Here is a 16,363-nt window from a genome sequence, read left to right as displayed (position 1 = left end):
AAAAAGTTATAGGAGTACAAAAAATAAATAAAAAATATCATCAGAAGTATATAGAAAAAAAAGTGCGGTAGTAAAAAACCCGGCTAAAGCTAGGAGTAAGGGAACTTGCAAAGGGTAACTTTCGGTTAATAATCGAGGCTTAAAGGGAGTATAGACTCTTACGAGTAAAAACGTGTTACCATAAGTGTATTATATTGTGACATAAGTGAGACCCTTCCTATTCTTCACATGCAAAAGTTTTACTGAGAGCTATTCACGAGACAGACTGCCGTTTGCGTCCGCTGGATAACGCGTCACACGTAGAATTTGTCAGCGCCTCGCTAGGGGGACATTTTCTTCTTGTGATGACGTCACTCCGTTACTAGCTCGCAGTAAAATTTTCCTCAATGTGACAAACTTATGGGACAATATTACAGACTTATGGTGTTACTGGATATTGTACTTCGGGATTTTAGTGATTTTCAAAAGTCTGATGTGCCGCTCGCGTCATCAATCGGTTTTTCGTGTTTTGCTGATACAAATACGACGGCGTGTTTCTTACACGTGCATTTTAGGACAAAGAATTATACCGATTTTGGCTTCCGTACATTCCGTGCATGCGCCTCGATTTGTTTGTACCAGTGTTTCCATGACAACACCATCCCGCCATGGACTAATTAACGAACCCGCCCCTTTTTTATGTTACATTTTACCATTTTTATATATTTGTATCAGAGAGTGTAAAGATGTTTGTATGTAGCGCTTGTTCATTTTACCATAAGTTAATGATACCTCTAAGTAGACAAATAAGCCCTTTCAAGGTGGAATCTTTGTCCAGAAAATGTTATGTCAAATCTTGTCTCTCCGATTCCCGCGAAAATGAAAGATTTGAAAAATATCTCGAACCCAGCGCCGCTGTGCGGTCGAGAATGAAACTATATTGGGCTGAGATAAATAAACCAATAGCAAAAAAAAACGTTCTTTTGCCTCTGCGGGGGGAACCAATTTTTCTTAGGGAACACCGAAATTGATCTCTTTTGGGGAAGTTCAAGCTAGCCTTGCACCAAACGGGATTAAAGAAACGTCACCTTCGGCAGTTCGAAGTGTATGTTAAGGCTATTTTGATACGCAGAACGGAGAGACATAGGTCGATTTGGACAAGCATATCCGCCATAGGCAGCATAGCCATTTGTCTACTTAGAGGTATCATTAACTTAGGATTTTACTGAAGTTTCGAAATTGTGTGTTTTTTTAATAATAACTCGAAACTTATTATATTAACGTTTCTTATGGTTTATCTGCTTCTGTATTCTCATTATGTACGTGTGAGCTCCCCCCCCCCCCCAAAGCTTTGGAGAGTTGGCAAATCAAGGTGGACTTGGCAAAATGAAAGTTATTAAATATGTTTGTTAATTAAAAACTACTAAATCGATTGTAAACGATGTTGCAACAAATCATTTAGAATTTCCCAGCAATTTACTTCCCTAAAGTCATTAACTATGTTTGAGATTTCTATGTAGTTGCTTCTCCTTATGTATAGGATGAAAAATTGGTGAATAAGTAGATAAGTCCATAATGAAAAGGGATAATAAAGCTAAACCCTAAACAAATTTGAAGAAATTTAAAAACTTACTAATAGCTCGTACCGATAGGTCTTCGAGCGGATGAAAACGCGAAACTCGGACCAAATAGATCTTCGAGTGAATAATTAAATTAAATAATGTATAGCTTACAAGACCTGATTTCTATGCTAGGCAGCTAGTGTGTCGGAACTTTAGTTCAGCCTTGTGGTAAAAGCTTTTTAAATAGTCATTTTTCCTAAAGCACCTTATAAAATTCAAAGGCAGATAGACGCGTGATAGAGAATATCGGTTGTTCGTTATTATTTCAGTGTTAATTTTCTACGTTAAATTTATAAAAAATACCTAGTTTTAATTTCTATAGGAGATGTTACAGTTTTTTTTACTTAGGGTAAATTAGGTAAGTCGTGAATATTATAGTGATATTCTTTAGGAAAGTGAAAATTTTACAAGCCAATATTCCTAAAGTTGCGTTGGGTAAAGATAACGTGTGATACAGTGTCGGTTGTTCTTAGGTTAATATTTCAGTAATAAGTGTTTGGATTGTTTATGTTATATTTGTTTATGAATAATTCCAGTTATTCAAAGCAGTTCAGTTAAACAACAACTAATATTCGTCAGGATGAAATGTATCTATTTTTTACTACAGCGGGATACACGACGAGAAAATAGTAAGCGGGTTTTATGGGATTTTTAAATTGCTGTAGCATCGTTCAATCTCTTTTTTCTTTTTCGTGTATCTCGTTTTATATATTAAGAGAGTACGCAAATGTTTCACTCACTATAAGTAGACGCCGAACCGTTTTCGCCATTGAATTGGGAATGGTACCGCTAGAATGACATAGGCGCGTTCGGTAGTCGTGGTTTCGCGAAATATAATATATAATAATTTTAATAAAACATTTAAATTGAAATCTAACGTAACAATCCAAACTTAGACGACTTGACAAACTTTGTTTTTTACTTGGCAAATTTCACTTACCCCCCCCCCCCCCAAACGTACTCTCTTCGGTACGCCCCTGGCCACCGGGTGGATTTAGCGCTGTACTTTCGACAGTCATTAGCTTGAACCAACCATTGAGTTGGGAATATTAATCTAGCGATCCAATCAAATCTGCTCCCCGCGAAACAAGTTTTTGAAAAATACGAATGTGCCGTCTGCTCTAAAATGACGAGCAAACGTTATCATATGACCCGTGGCGCCATCCATTATTTTGAAGAAAAAAAATCTTTTTGCTTGAAAACGCGTCTTATTTGAACGAACCATTGAGAGATAGACGGCGCCACGGGTAGAATGATAACGTTTTCTCGTCATTTGGGACGCCGATGGGAGCAGACGACAGTATTCTTATTTTTAAAAACTTGTTTCGCGAAATACTGAAATCCGACGTTTTGATTGGACCTCTAGATTAATATTCCCAACTCAATGGAACCAACACTGCCTTTCGATTCAAACTTAGGGTTGATAGGCTTATGATTATAGCTATAATAGAGTCCGTGGTATAACCCTAGCATTGATTGTGTCTCTCTCACTTGAGGCGCGATTTTGGGGAATTCGAATCAGTGTTGGAAATAAGCTTTTTAAAAGTACTGGTCAATGTGACCACTATACCCCCTAGTTAAAAATAAAATAATTGTTCATGCCCACCCTTTTCTGCCCCACCTCCCCCCCTTTTATTTTACCTCTGAAAGTGAATTGTTAATAGCGATTAGGAACTATAATGAGTTTTATTTATCACAAACCAAAGAGCTTTGATATTTATCACATTTCTTAAGGAACTTTAAAAAATATTTAATCATCTTCTTGTTCTTCGAATTAAAACAGTTTTACTCCTTTTTGACCTTCTTTTTGTTTCTAAAAGTCATAAAGAAATTGCAATGTCTTCTATGCTTATTTTCTTAAACATATTCTTAATGATTGATCTAGATATTTCGCATTTAGTTCGACGAATCTGACTGATTAAAGGAGAAGAACGTCAAATTGCATTACGGCCAGATGCCACGAAATACGCTCAATTTAGGAGTAAAAACCCGCAATTTCATTGGCTGTGAGAAACCAAGGATCCTTTACTGAGAGCGCAACGCTTTTATCATTTTCTCTTAATAGGTGGTTAAATAAACCCCTCTCTGACTGTTTTGTGAGGCGGTCAAAATGGCTGTCTCACTGGCCGAACGTTGTTTCGCAAAGCGCACTTTTGTCCAGGGCTGGTTGTTTAAGGTGGCCGCTGTAGTGCTTAAGGCGGAGCAGCGGGGTACAAATACATATACTTATGTTTTGACACCCTGTTGAAACATGCTGCCAGATCTATGCACAGAAAACTCTCAGGTTTGGTAGTATAAAGAAAAACCATAGACAAGCCGGTGATATGTCCAGTCGCTATAATTGGCTATGAATGATCTTTTATTTAAAGGACTATTAAAAAATAAACTGGCCAATTATGACCAGTGAATCCCCCAGATTCTATTTAATTTACTGGTCATAGCCCAAAATAAATTGGTCTTTAACCGACGCCACCGCCTTATTTCCAACACTGATCCGAATCGGTGGTTTCTTAAGCAGACGATTTATTTTTCTGACAGCCGGTTCTTGTCAGTTGTCACAGGTTTTTACAAACCTTGCAGGCTTGCAACGGGCTGTTTTTAATACAGACCTATAAAATAAGATACACATTAAAAATGAAACTAGCTTGAATAAATTAAATAAGTAGTTCAAAATGGTGAAATCGAAGAAGACAACCGTAAAAACGAAAAGCAAAGAAACTGATGGCCAAGGCTTAGATAATTTGCCATGTGAATCTTCATATACGGCTTATCATTTGTTTAAATTGTCTGTCATTTTTTTGTTTGGTTAGTTTTTATTTAAATTAAATTTACAATAGTAAAAACAATAAATTGTTATTGTAATATTTTCAGCTGTTCTTTGTGGAATTTTAAATAGGTATTTGAATAATAGTTTTAAATTTAAATTTCAATACAATATTCTTATTTTATTAGCTATCATGAGTACTCGATGTTTGAGAATGATCGTCATTTTTCACATTTGTCATCATTGGAAAGAGAAATGACGTTTAGAACAGAAATGGTGATTTTTTTATTTTCTCTAATTAACTGGTTTTAAATTTTTTTACATAATTATTTGTAGGGGCTTTACTTTTCATTTTACAAAACAATTGTTGAAGCCCCAACATTATATGATGGGCTTAATCAATTACTTCACTATAACCTAACCGAATACCCTAAAACTATTAATGCTGTCAGAAAATACAACGTTTTTCCAGAGGTATGTTTCAATAGTGATTTTTGGTTTGTGAATATCTTCACAGTCTATTTTGCAGATAATTCTTGGATCATCCTTTCGGCTGCTACAGGCGTTGGCAATGAATTTAAAAATAAAAATCAAAGAATGCTGGGTTGTAGACAGAGGAGGAGATTTTGATGACGTGGAAAGTTGCGAGGGGATTGGGGATCTTCATTATTTTTACGTTGCTGGGGTTTTTAGCTGGAATTCTCTAGTGGCAATCTTAATATTTCTATATGGCATCCACTTAAGCGATTCATTTTGGGGTGGCTTATTAGCTGTTTGTTCGTTTTTTTACAATCACGGAGAGGTATGTTCGGGTCTTTTAAATTGATTTATTTTAACCTACAAAAATTATTTTCTTTATAGTCTACCAGAGTTCAATGGACTCCGCCTTTGAGAGAAAGTTTTGGATATCCATTTTGTCTGAGCGGACTATTATTTGTTTCGTTGTCATTAAAATACCCTGTTCATTCTGTTTACTGGAAAATTCTAATTGCTGTTTCTTCAGTTGGTTTTATTACAACATGGCAGGTATGTAATAAATATTAAACCATTGGAATTTGATAATTAATGGAGTCCATTTCAGTTTTCACAGTTTCCACTTCTTATTCAACCTTTGGCCTGTTTTGGTTTATACATAATAGGATTCGTAAATATAAGTCAGTTGAAGACGGTCTTACTGGGGCAAATTGTAATTTAACCAAATATTTAATATCTTTTGAAATATTATTTAATTGAATCAATTATTTAATTATAGTTCGGTCTTGTATGTGGTTTTCTCTTGCTTTTTGCGAATCCGTTAATTTTGTCTTCGTTCTATATGCCATTTCTTCTAATTGCCTTTGTAAGTAAATTAAATTTTTTGGTCAATACGCTGAACTTATTATATATGTTTCTACGTCCAGACTTTCTGTTACCTCGATGGGTTTTTTCCGAAGGATTCAAAGTTATTTAAGGTTACGCAGCTATTGTTCGTGATTGGTGGAACCATTCTGCTGAAAATTACTTTGGGTTTTGTTTTCAACTTCAAAGATGATGTGAGAAAATATTTTCTTTTAGAAAATATAAATAATTAAAATTAATTTAAATTATTTTATGAACAGAATCATATCTGGAATTTATTAAGGTCAAAATTCACTAGCTATAAGGATTTTCATACGTTACTGTATACCTGCGCTGCCGAGTTCGACTTTTTAGACAAAGCTGTATTTGCAATAATTTTTATGCATTATCTTATTAAGTTTATAGTTAAGTTGTATAATTTTTTAGAGTTTGATGAATATTACCAAAACCTTTCTTCTGCCCATTGCTCTGGCTGTTATTTGTGTCATAGTTTTTAAGGTACTATAATTTTTTTATATTAATTTAATTAGGGGTGTGAGAGTCTCGTTTTACAGCACCGAGTCGAGTTCCGAGTTTCAAAAACTTTTCTTACCGAGTTTGAGCTTGAAAAACCTAGCAGGTTAACAAGTTTTAAAATAACTCTTTTTCAAAGCCCAGTGCTTAATGAGTTTTGAAATTCTTAACGAGTGCTTCGAGTTCTTCAAGAGTTTTGAAATATTAACGAGTTTTAAACATTTTCTAATTAAATGAACGTCAAGAAGAAAAAAATTATTAGTTCTCTTAATTACAGAGAAGGTTTGATGGATTAGACATTCAACACTCATCCATTGAATGACAGTTAATGTCTAAAAAGTCTTTGTAGTCTGCTGAAACTAAAACCAAATATTTCAGCTGTTTAAAAGCTACGCATGAAACATACTTCAATAGCATTGGCAGAAAAAAATGACGTAATATTTTTAAAGGAGCCAATTGACAATTAAATTCATTTAAACTCGCTGACACTAAAACTCGATAAAAATTACCTAACAAGTTTTTACCGAGTTTGACCTTGGCAAACTTCAAACTCGAAAGCTCAATGAGTTTCGCGGCAAGGTTTATAGAGTTTTCGAGCCGAGTACTCGAACTTGATTAAATCGAGTGCTTGGACACCCCAAAGTTTAATAGTTTTAAAACTTTTTAACTTTTAATGATATTCAAAAACTTGCAGATTCTACGAGGAATGTGGACTAAAACAGTTACATACTTAGTGAATAGTGAAGTAGTCTTCCTATTACTACAAACATTGGCCTTTGCCATCATGGCCACTCTATTTATGAGGCTAAAACTACTTTTAACTCCCAATTTGTGCATTTTAACATCAATGATAGCATCCAAAAAAGCAAGTTTTCAAATTGCCGCATTCCTACTGTGGATAAATTTCCAATAAGATGTTTTTTTTATTATCTTTGCAGTTATTCCCCTTTTCCAAACCTATATGGCGTGTATCAACCGTCGTTCTTGTCATATCATTAATGAGTGTTGCTGGAATTAAAAATTTAAAAAGCCAGAGGGAAATTCTAGGGGAGTACAGTAATTTGGAACTTGAAGAGTTGCTTCTATGGGTCAACAAATCCACGCCAATTGGTAAAAGCATTTTAAAATAGCGTAATTTTTATTAAAAGCAATGCTCGAAATGAACCGGAATGCCGTTTTGTTGGTAAAGATTATTTTTTATTGCACAGTACCAGTTTTTCAGAATAATAGGAAGCTTTGAAAGGAAACATGTTCCGGTTTGCGAATAAGTCCATTTCGAGCATTGATTAAAAGTATTGTTAGTTCGAATCGATATGAGATCTTTGGGAGCAGGCGCGGTGTTACAGTGTGCGAGGCCCTAGGCAGCAAGAGATGAGATAGGAGCCCAAAAAAGTTTGACACTGAAAGCGGGCCCCGGAAAGCACTGTGATCATAGTTAAACGGGCTCCGTGAGCCCGAGCTCAGGTGTTTTAAATAAATATTGTGAGCCTGAGACAAGACCGATAAGTTTCACGTTAAAAACGAGCCCGAGCTGAGGTATTGTTGAACACATTGTAACTAGTGAGCCCGAACTTGAGCCCCTGTTAAAATACAAATTACTTCGAGCTCGAGCTCGAGCTTGAGCTTGAACCCATTTCATGATTCACATTACTTCGAGCCCAAGCCTGTATTAATAATAATAATAATAGATTTATTCATTGGATCATCATATAAGTTTACAACTTCTTTACATAAGAGTCCAGTTATACATTAATTAAATTAAATTAAAATTAAGAAGGAGAAATTTCCAACAAGCGTCACTAAAATCACCATAATGACGAATTAATATAAGTAAAATAATGGGTGGTGATTAGGTTTTTGAAGAGATTAATGCTCTCAACGTTTTTTAAGAGATTTGGAAGTTTGTTCCAATTTTGGGAGCCTACTATTTTAACACTTTTAGAAGTTTTTGTCCGAAATGTTTTGAGGATTTTTTCTATATAGAAGTTATCATTAGCTCCTCTCGTATTAATATTATGGGGAGGGGGGAGGAATCTATCTAAGATATAAGATATTAAAAATTAATGTACTAAGAGCTTGACATAATACTTGAGACCGAGCTCGAGAATGATTTTGGTAGTTTTCATATCTGAGGTGAGCCCGAGCTCAACTCACGATTACGATTGAGCCCGAGCCCGAGAATGATTTTGGTAGTTTTCATATATGAGTTGAGCCCAAGCTCAACTCACGATTACGATTGAGCCCGAGACCGATTTGAATACTGTTTTTGTATCTGAGGATTAGCTCAATCTCCTTCCAATTCACGATATTGTTTAGCCCTAAGCCCACGTTTGAAATTTATTTTGACAAAGAAAGCGTTAGAAGCTAGCGCAGCCTAGCGCCGTCTGGATTCCCCAGCTCAGGGCTGCCTGACCGCTTAGAACTGTCTTCTAGGTGTGCCAGAGATACCGGAATGGAGCTCTGAACTCGAAAACACTAATTGGGCTATAAGATAAATAAATTGTGGGACGAAACCTCGAGCTTGAGCCTTTAGTAGTTTTAAAACATAGTGAGACAAAGCTTGAGGCCACCATTTTATTGTAAGTAACTATAGTGAGCCCGAGACCACCCGTTGTTTTGTAAAAATAGTGAGGTGCCCAAGAATGCCCATATATTTATAACTACAGTGAGTCCGAGCCCGAGACAGTTTGTAGGTTTTAAATCAACAGAGCTCAAGACCTCACATTGGTGAGGAAATTTAGATTGCGAGCTTGAGCCCAAAACCCGGGCAAAAATTGGTGAGACCAAGGTGAGCCCGAGATCATCCGTAAGCTCATATACGAATTCAATGGGGTGAGCTCGAGCTCAGCTCTTGGCTTTGACCTATGACTGTGATGCGCGGGGCTCTCAGCGGTCGCCTCCCTCGCCTTGCCCTAATGCCAGCCTGGTTTGGGAGGTGCTGTCTCAGAATTACCTGGGGGATGGTAGTAAAAGGGATTCATAAATTTCAGCCCCAATATCTTTAGACAGTAAGGGTATTCATTTGTGGATGAGGAGGGTGGCAGAAAAAGACAAAGAACAGAGCGAATTGCCACTCCTCTTCTAATGTACAAGGTTGCCAGTCATCAGGGAATTTAAAAATTGGCCTAAAAAGTCTGGGAATTTTAAGAATTTGTAAAAAGTCAAGGAATTCAAATTTAATCTTGACACTTTTTTAAGGTAAATTTACTATAGATATATGACAAATTCTATGATTATAATTTATTTCCTTGGAAGTTTATAACAATGTTGAAAAAATTAGCCAATCTTTTTACTTTAATATAAGTCCATTTAAATTTATTAACTTCTGATAAAAGTAAAGTATAAATAAAATTTTGCCTTTAAAAAGTCAGGAAAAATTTCTTAAAATGGTCAGGGAATTATAATCTGAAAATTTTGTGGCAACCCCTGATATAATCAGTTTTTTTACAAGTGACAACTTGGACACCTTGATTATCAACTCCGATATATGATTCTGGCTATTGTACCTTACCTCTTTCATTGATTTTTGATTTGTATATTCTATTTAAGAACAGTCTGGGTGGTCTGTCCAGCTGTCAAAAAATCAAGGAGGTGGTTCAAATTTTCTCATGATTAAACTGTTCATGTCTATGTTACCAAATTATCAGGAAAATCTACCAATAAAGTGTTTTAAAGCCGATTGTATTGCTAACATTGGTTGCTATGAAAATTTGGTTTAGTGTAAAAATTTGTAAAAATAGTCATATTGGTCAAATACTTGATTTGGTTAATTTACGATATAGGTTAAAAAATTGTATTAGATTCTGTTACTTTATGATATTGGCCAAATCAACCTCAACTTTGGTGCCTAAGGCCTTTGGCCGACACCATAAGTTTGTTCTAAAAAAAAATTCAACCTAAACGTTTTTGGTGCCCAAATTTAATTTCCTATATTTGCTTCTTCCAAACAGACGCCGTTTTTTCGGGTCCAATGCCGACAATGGCCAATTTAATGCTGTCTACTCGTCGCCCTATAGTCAATAACCCTTTTTACGAGGATTCTGCCATGAGGGAGACGACCTTAAAGGTTTATTCTTTGTACAGTCGGAAAGAGCCTCTTCAAGTGCACCAAATTTTGAAAGATTTAGGCGTCAACTTTGCTGTTTTAGTACGGCCTTATTGCCAGGCCAAAAACAAGTAAATATAAATTATGACTCTATAGTTAAGAGTAAATATTTGATATTTTATTGTAATAAATAGAGCTGGTTGCGCCATGATTGACTTGTGGGACGTGGAAGACCCTTCCAATAGTGAAAAGTTACAATTATGCCAAAGACTGATGACCGACCCACGACCTTTTACCTTCGTATTTCGAAACGACGAATACGCTGTTCTCAAGATCTGAAAATATTGAATGAAAAAATATTCTGTAAAATTATTTTTTTTATTTTTTCACCCAATGGTGCAAGTTGTTACCAATTTTCAACCTCTCAAAGAAAGGCCTTCTATTAATTGGTGCCAAGTTTTTAATGTGAAACAAAAATAAATTTTTACACTTTATTTACAAAAACGGTTGAGTGTGGTTAGTTTTATTTTTATTCGGGGACACAGCGGATGTCTTCAATAGCTGATTCGAATCTAAATTGTCTGAAATAAGTGGCATTGTATATAGAATTTAAATTTTGGGGATTACATAGTGCGGTATAGCAGAAGTAAATTAAAATAGGCCCATAAACTTTTGCCTAGTTCCCCCGCTAGAAATTACACCAGAGAATTGCAGATATGTTTATACAGCTGTCTATTTGAGAAAAGGCGCTAGGTGGCGGCGATAGTAAACCTATGACTTCTACTGTCTCGTGCGAATTTTTAAACCATTAATGTATCTATTTTAACCATGAATATCTAACTGACCGATGTCAAAATTGCGTTTTTGCGCGCGACACTGCCTTTACATCATGAGGTATAGCTAGGGGGGGGGGGGCGGTCCGCCCCTGGTGCCACCCGTTTGGGCGTTATTTGGTGGTGACACCCAACCGTGAAAAAAATAAAAACTTACACAAACTAGAGTCTAGTAAGTAGCACACCATGATATCCAGCCCGGGTGTCACCCATGCTAGCTACGTGATAGCAGCGACCTATGGACATAGAAATCTCATAGGTAACTAGAATGCTGCCCCCTACGGCCGAGCTTGACGCCAGTTCGCCTTGAACCTTCAGCCAATGAGAGGCCGTAGAGTGGTTCCGCCAAGGAGGATAATAATCCTCCTTGGTTCCGTTACTATAGCGGGAGATAAGTGACGTCATTCTCTCCGGTGACATTAAATTCTTGGCAGAACCGCTCTTTGAGCTCTGATTGGCTGAGATCTGGCGTCGTCTGGGCCATTTGCCAGTTACACGGCAGCATTCTAGTTACCTATGAGATTTCTATGCCTATGGAAGCCGATTTTTCGGAGGTCACGTGCCGGAAGTGAGTAAACGCTACCTTACAAACCGTCAATCATAAAGCTCTCAGAATTCGAATCTAGGGTACGCAGTTCTATATTATATTTGATTAGGTGAACTGCCCTTAGTCGCGAGAATGGGAGGGGTGTCTTTATTATAACGTTGGTTACGCGGCTTCGCTTAAAGGAAGTATGAACTTCCATGTTTCTGGTGGATCAACCAATTTCCAATGCACTATACTGAATTCGCGTATTTTGTCATTATAACATTCATTAGTAAGATGTGTAGCAATTACAAATCAAGCAATTTAGTTTTTTCAAATGATATTTCCAGTCTAAATGGTTATCTTTGTAAAGTGGTTGAGCATATTTTATGAAACAGTGAACTCAACATTCGTTTTTTTTTGTCTCCAGCCAAGAATGCCAAGCTCTTGAATGAAACTTTGAAACATACAAGGTGTCAAATCTCAGCCTCGCCCCCCTTAATCTTCCTTTTGTTATTACTCCGATGGAGGACATTGAAATAACAAAAAATTATGACTTAAAATTGCTCCAATTGCACAAAGATTTTGGCCCATCAGGCTATTCCGAAACTCTGTACTAAATCCATAGCTGCTTCTGTCGCGAACCTGATTTCACGTACTATCTGCAATGCTGAGCTTCTCAGGGAGTAGAAACGTGCCAACGTAACGCCGTTGCCAAAGGCTGGTTCGTTCGAGCTAAAAAATTACCCCTCTCTGGCTACGGGGGACTTAGTTATGTAGCACTGACACTACTCTATAAGAGTAGTATCAGTGCTACATAACGCAACGTCACCCATGCTTTTTCCTATAGAGAAAAAAACGCGCCTAAAATGGCGGCCATGACCAAAGCTAAGAGGCGACGCTACGTGCAAGCAAAGATAATTTAAACTTGTACCCTAGATTCGAAATCACTCTCTCGCGCGTTGCCCTATAGCGTTTACCCACTTCCCGCTGGAACTCAGAAAAAATTCGGTCCATGGTTTGCGCCTTACCGCAACCGATGGAGCCCAATTTTTCTGAGGTCACGTGCCGGAGAAGGGTAAACGCTTCGTAACAAAACCGTCAATGGGAAAGCTCTCACTATTCGAATCTAGGGTACGAGTTTAAATTATCTTTGGTGCAAGCACTTAATATTATCTTTAATGGTAGAAAGGGTAATGATATATTCGATATTAATGATGGAAATGAATACATTCCTTAAATGGCGTTACCCCTGTTAAAGAATCTACTGTCTTAACAAATTTCATTTAATGTGTGTCGGCCTATTAATTAAATAAAAACGCTTACCCTAATTTCGTATCGCCTTTATCGGTGGTTCTTTTCGTTTTGGCGCAAACGTAGCCCAACTCGCAGGGGCAGATTTCATTGATGGAATATTCCAAACCGCCGTCAGGAACGTAGCATCGGTGTCCTTTGGGCGTCAGTGGTTTGCATATTTTATCTCCGTGTTTACGTGCGCAGCAAAAATTACGTCGGCAATCGCTATTCGACTGACATCTCGCTCCTTGTAATTGTTACCATTTTAATCAAAGCGTTACAATCTGTTTGTTTAAAGGGAATAAAACCCCTTGTATTTCTGCCCAACCCCCTAAAGTTATCCCTTTAGGCACCCGTACAGAACGTGTTGGAAGTTATAGTAGCTTTGACTTACCTTTATGTCCTCGTCTTGCCGGTTTTTCGCATTTTCCGAACATGCAAATCAGACCTTGCTCGCAATCGCCGTCAGTTCTGCAATTTTCGCCTTCTTCGCGGTATTGGTCGCAGTAACCGTAATGAGAGTCGCAGAACATCGATTTCGGGCACCCGGATTCGTCACGACATCGAATCTGTTAATGATCGAGACGACGATTAACAAATTTGTCTTTAGCAATTAAATCCGTAAAATTTTCTCACCTGTGAAATGATTCTTAGAGCTGAATTGTTACGAGTCATGTTTCTTTCTAAATTTAAACTAACGTGGCCTCCCAGAATCGCCGGGTTGCTTAAAACCAAACCGAAAAGATAGCCTACCACGCTATAATTCGTGGGTAAAAATAACGCAGCAAACAACGTAATTTTAAAGCTCATTTTTGCCAAAGTTCGGGAACGAACTAGCTAGCTAAGGCTTTCGATATGAATTTACGAAACCCGCTATCGTTGTAACCAAAGAGAATTGTAACCTCCGTTTCGAGAAGACCGAGATATGCTCCTTGAAGAACCATTCTCATATACCCCTCTGTTTTGACACATCCAAATATGCTAGGATATCTTGCATGTGTATCAACGTAACTGTCAATCGCTTTTGTAAGCTTGAAAATGCATTTGGTCTTGAAAGGGTATTTTCTTTAAATAAACATCTCTTTGACTGCCGTTTCAAAGACCTTACATTAACAAAAGGGTTCTTGGCAGAGCAGCTTCCAAATTCCTTGACACCTGTCACCTCAGTTGGGGTTTTTATTGTTAAGAACGCCTAATGAGGCATGCAGAGTGTTGGCCACTAGAGGATTTACAAGAAAAACCAACCTCCCTCTCAGACCTTTTGGCGGGGTTTTTTGTGGGTACGGACAGAAGCGTATTATATTCATTATAAGTACGACCTTGAACGATATAGGTTAAAGGGACTTTCAAGAGACCCTCTAGTCAATTTAAAATACGTCATTCCGTTGCCGTTCGTTGTGAAGCCAAAGTTACGACCGAATGACGTATTTCAAATCGACTAGGTCTTTCTTGAAAGTCCCTTTAATGATAGTCTGTAGCATTGCTACAGTAGCAAAGCGATTGTGAAATCGGAAGTTTCAGAACAGAAAACTCGTAGCTTCCTACTGTCAAGGGTTAATTTTACTTTTGAAAGCATTTCAATTTTCAATTAGCCTTTGCTGCACCATAAAAGCAGGGATAAAAGTCTGGCGGTTAAGATTTGTCAGACATGGTTCCAACTATAGGAGCAACAAACACAAGGAGAACGCAGCTAGCCTTTAAACACGCTAACGCAGTGTTGTGTACAAAATTCATTGAAGGAACCTTTACGCTGAACGTTTTATGGGCGAATACGATTTCCGAATTTTCCCCTTCCGACGGCAGCAGACGCTAAGCCATCGAACCAATCAAAAATGTACACAAAGAAGTGCACGACTTTTGATGGGTTGCATTCTCCTTGTATGGGTGCTGTGTTTGTTGCTCCTAGGTTCCAAAGACTAAACTAACCGAGGTTTGTCAGTCTTTAATCAAGTTATAATTTATGTTGTCATTGCTGAAACAGACTATCATTTGAAAAATAGTGGTAGGAGAATAGAACAGTTCATACTCATAACTATTATGTTACTTATGGTATTATTTTAGATAAAGGTATTTTGCTAATGTTATGTGTTATTCGTTTATTTTTTGGTCCTTGTTGTTTAGGAGCTAGCTCTAAGATTGTTTAGTCAATCAGTCAATTTAGGTATGGAACAAGCGTAATTTAACTTGAAAACAGTACTTTGTTAGTTAAAGACATTAAATAATATTACAGAGTTCATGTACTATTACAGAGTAGTATTGAAACATGTAGCTTTGCATGTCCCCACTAGTTTTTCAATATAAGATTGGGAAGAAAAAATAAATCTAAAATAGAGGAAAAAATATAATTTATGGAAGTGAAATTTTAAATTAAATTTAAAACTGGAAAAAGCGATAAATTTTGATTCATAATTTGGTATGGGTGCTCAGTTTGACGGGAAATTAGCGTCCATTGGAATATTTTACTTATAACCAATATTAATCAAAGCGCAATGGTGAAGAGGTTCACTTTGAAATTAAGATTTTTGGTAGTTATAATACTGAATGAACTAGAAAACGTTTTATTTGGATTTCATGTACAAATTTTTACATACATCGCTTATGTTCAAATCAGAAATTGGAGGAATGCATTCAGAATTTCTCGGAGGTAAGTAGGCAACAGAATTATTGTCTTTAACTAGAGTCATTGAATTTAATGGTGGCGTGAGAGTATATATGACTAAAGGGTAGAGAACTGTAGCGAATAAAATGATGAAAATGATTACCGCTAATGGGATGATGATAGCCCAAGACTTATGGGGGAAATATGTTATTCCGAGCGCTTTCAGCCATTCTCCAGGAATGTAAGCCCAAATTAAATAAAGAGTCAAAGTTATGTAACAGCCTAAAAATAAGGCAAAGCCGTAAATGCCACGACTCGGATCTGGTGCTGTTGAATTGTCGGCCATTATTTGGCGGGGTCAAATCTCTGCATCGTTTGAACTACTAAGTTTAAAAAGTCCATGAAACTGTTGATGCTAACTCTTAAAAGTCTCGGTTCCTTTGCTGTTATTATTCTGTAATAATTTTTATACTTAAAAATAGTTCACTGTTATTTCTCTTATGCTATATATTTACACTTTTAAATAGTTATTTTCAAGCAATAAGGTTTTATTCGCTCCACCTCTCACTGGCTCTTTATCAACCTTTAAAGTGTTGAAGGCGATTTCGGCTTCCCTATTAGTTTTAAACGGAAAAGAAAACTCCCTAAAACGTAGTTAAGAAAAAGTTAAAGACCATATATATATATAATTCCGTAAAGAAAATTTAATTCGAAGTGTTAAAGGATACGCTGTACACGATTCGGAATCCGCCATCGCACTCGCACATGGCTAATTTCATATTTTTTTTATTGGTTGACCAGTAGATGGCACAAGCGTCGCTAAAAATACAATGAGCCAATGATTTTAC

At 36.9% G+C, this 16,363-nt stretch overlaps 3 protein-coding genes across 4 annotated transcripts; 1 reads left to right on the top strand and 2 right to left on the bottom strand.

The window, feature by feature from the left end:
- Positions 1 to 4,188: 4,188 nt before the first annotated feature.
- Positions 4,189 to 10,759, top strand: LOC149923419 (protein C-mannosyl-transferase DPY19L1). The gene is made up of 15 exons (XM_090161491.1): positions 4,189 to 4,406; positions 4,473 to 4,497; positions 4,554 to 4,641; positions 4,702 to 4,839; positions 4,895 to 5,167; positions 5,227 to 5,391; positions 5,447 to 5,551; positions 5,618 to 5,704; positions 5,766 to 5,897; positions 5,964 to 6,065; positions 6,130 to 6,201; positions 6,911 to 7,081; positions 7,155 to 7,326; positions 10,167 to 10,392; positions 10,456 to 10,759. The coding sequence occupies exons 1-15, from the start codon at positions 4,274 to 4,276 to the stop codon at positions 10,598 to 10,600; spliced, it is 2,034 nt and encodes a 677-aa protein (XP_090017617.1). The 5' UTR covers positions 4,189 to 4,273; the 3' UTR covers positions 10,601 to 10,759.
- LOC149923418 (dickkopf-related protein 3-like) lies at positions 10,678 to 13,666 on the bottom strand. The gene is made up of 4 exons (XM_090161512.1): positions 13,553 to 13,666; positions 13,311 to 13,485; positions 12,941 to 13,163; positions 10,678 to 10,842 (listed from the first exon to the last, which is right to left on the bottom strand). The coding sequence occupies exons 1-3, from the start codon at positions 13,589 to 13,591 to the stop codon at positions 12,943 to 12,945; spliced, it is 435 nt and encodes a 144-aa protein (XP_090017638.1). The 5' UTR covers positions 13,592 to 13,666; the 3' UTR covers positions 10,678 to 10,842; positions 12,941 to 12,942.
- A 1,798-nt stretch (positions 13,667 to 15,464) lies between these two features.
- On the bottom strand, positions 15,465 to 16,363 carry LOC149923417 (phosphatidylinositol N-acetylglucosaminyltransferase subunit P-like). Of its 2 annotated transcripts, XM_090161514.1 has the most exons (3): positions 16,244 to 16,363; positions 16,031 to 16,159; positions 15,730 to 15,969 (listed from the first exon to the last, which is right to left on the bottom strand). In XM_090161514.1, the coding sequence occupies exons 1-3, from the start codon at positions 16,267 to 16,269 to the stop codon at positions 15,861 to 15,863; spliced, it is 264 nt and encodes an 87-aa protein (XP_090017640.1). In that variant the 5' UTR covers positions 16,270 to 16,363; the 3' UTR covers positions 15,730 to 15,860. The 2 variants fall into 2 exon arrangements, with proteins under 2 accessions (XP_090017639.1, XP_090017640.1); XM_090161513.1 differs by lacking the exon at positions 16,244 to 16,363 and having other exon boundaries at positions 15,465 to 15,969.

This window comes from Leiobunum rupestre, chromosome 10 (genome assembly GCF_980474605.1).
Source record: "Leiobunum rupestre chromosome 10, qqLeiRupe1.1.hap1, whole genome shotgun sequence".
In the NCBI taxonomy this organism is placed as follows: domain Eukaryota; kingdom Metazoa; phylum Arthropoda; class Arachnida; order Opiliones; family Sclerosomatidae; genus Leiobunum; species Leiobunum rupestre.
Note: the sequence above shows the minus strand (reverse complement) of the source record. Positions and strands in the feature narration are given on the sequence as shown.

What these genes read in the sequence shown, in the direction of transcription:
- LOC149923417 (XM_090161513.1), bottom strand. Translation starts at nt 15,861, where the DNA reads ATGGCCGACAATTCAACAGCACCAGATCCGAGTCGTGGCATTTACGGC.
- LOC149923419 (XM_090161491.1), top strand. Translation starts at nt 4,274, where the DNA reads ATGGTGAAATCGAAGAAGACAACCGTAAAAACGAAAAGCAAAGAAACT. An exon ending in GTCTGTCATTTTTTTGTTTG is followed by an intron (nt 4,407 to 4,472) that starts GTTAGTTTTTAT and finishes TAATATTTTCAG; the next exon opens with CTGTTCTTTGTGGAATTTTA. An exon ending in GTTTTATTACAACATGGCAG is followed by an intron (nt 5,392 to 5,446) that starts GTATGTAATAAA and finishes AGTCCATTTCAG; the next exon opens with TTTTCACAGTTTCCACTTCT.
- LOC149923418 (XM_090161512.1), bottom strand. Translation starts at nt 13,591, where the DNA reads ATGACTCGTAACAATTCAGCTCTAAGAATCATTTCACAG. An exon ending in CTCTAAGAATCATTTCACAG is followed by an intron (nt 13,486 to 13,552) that starts GTGAGAAAATTT and finishes GATCATTAACAG; the next exon opens with ATTCGATGTCGTGACGAATC. An exon ending in GGCAAGACGAGGACATAAAG is followed by an intron (nt 13,164 to 13,310) that starts GTAAGTCAAAGC and finishes AACAATTACAAG; the next exon opens with GAGCGAGATGTCAGTCGAAT.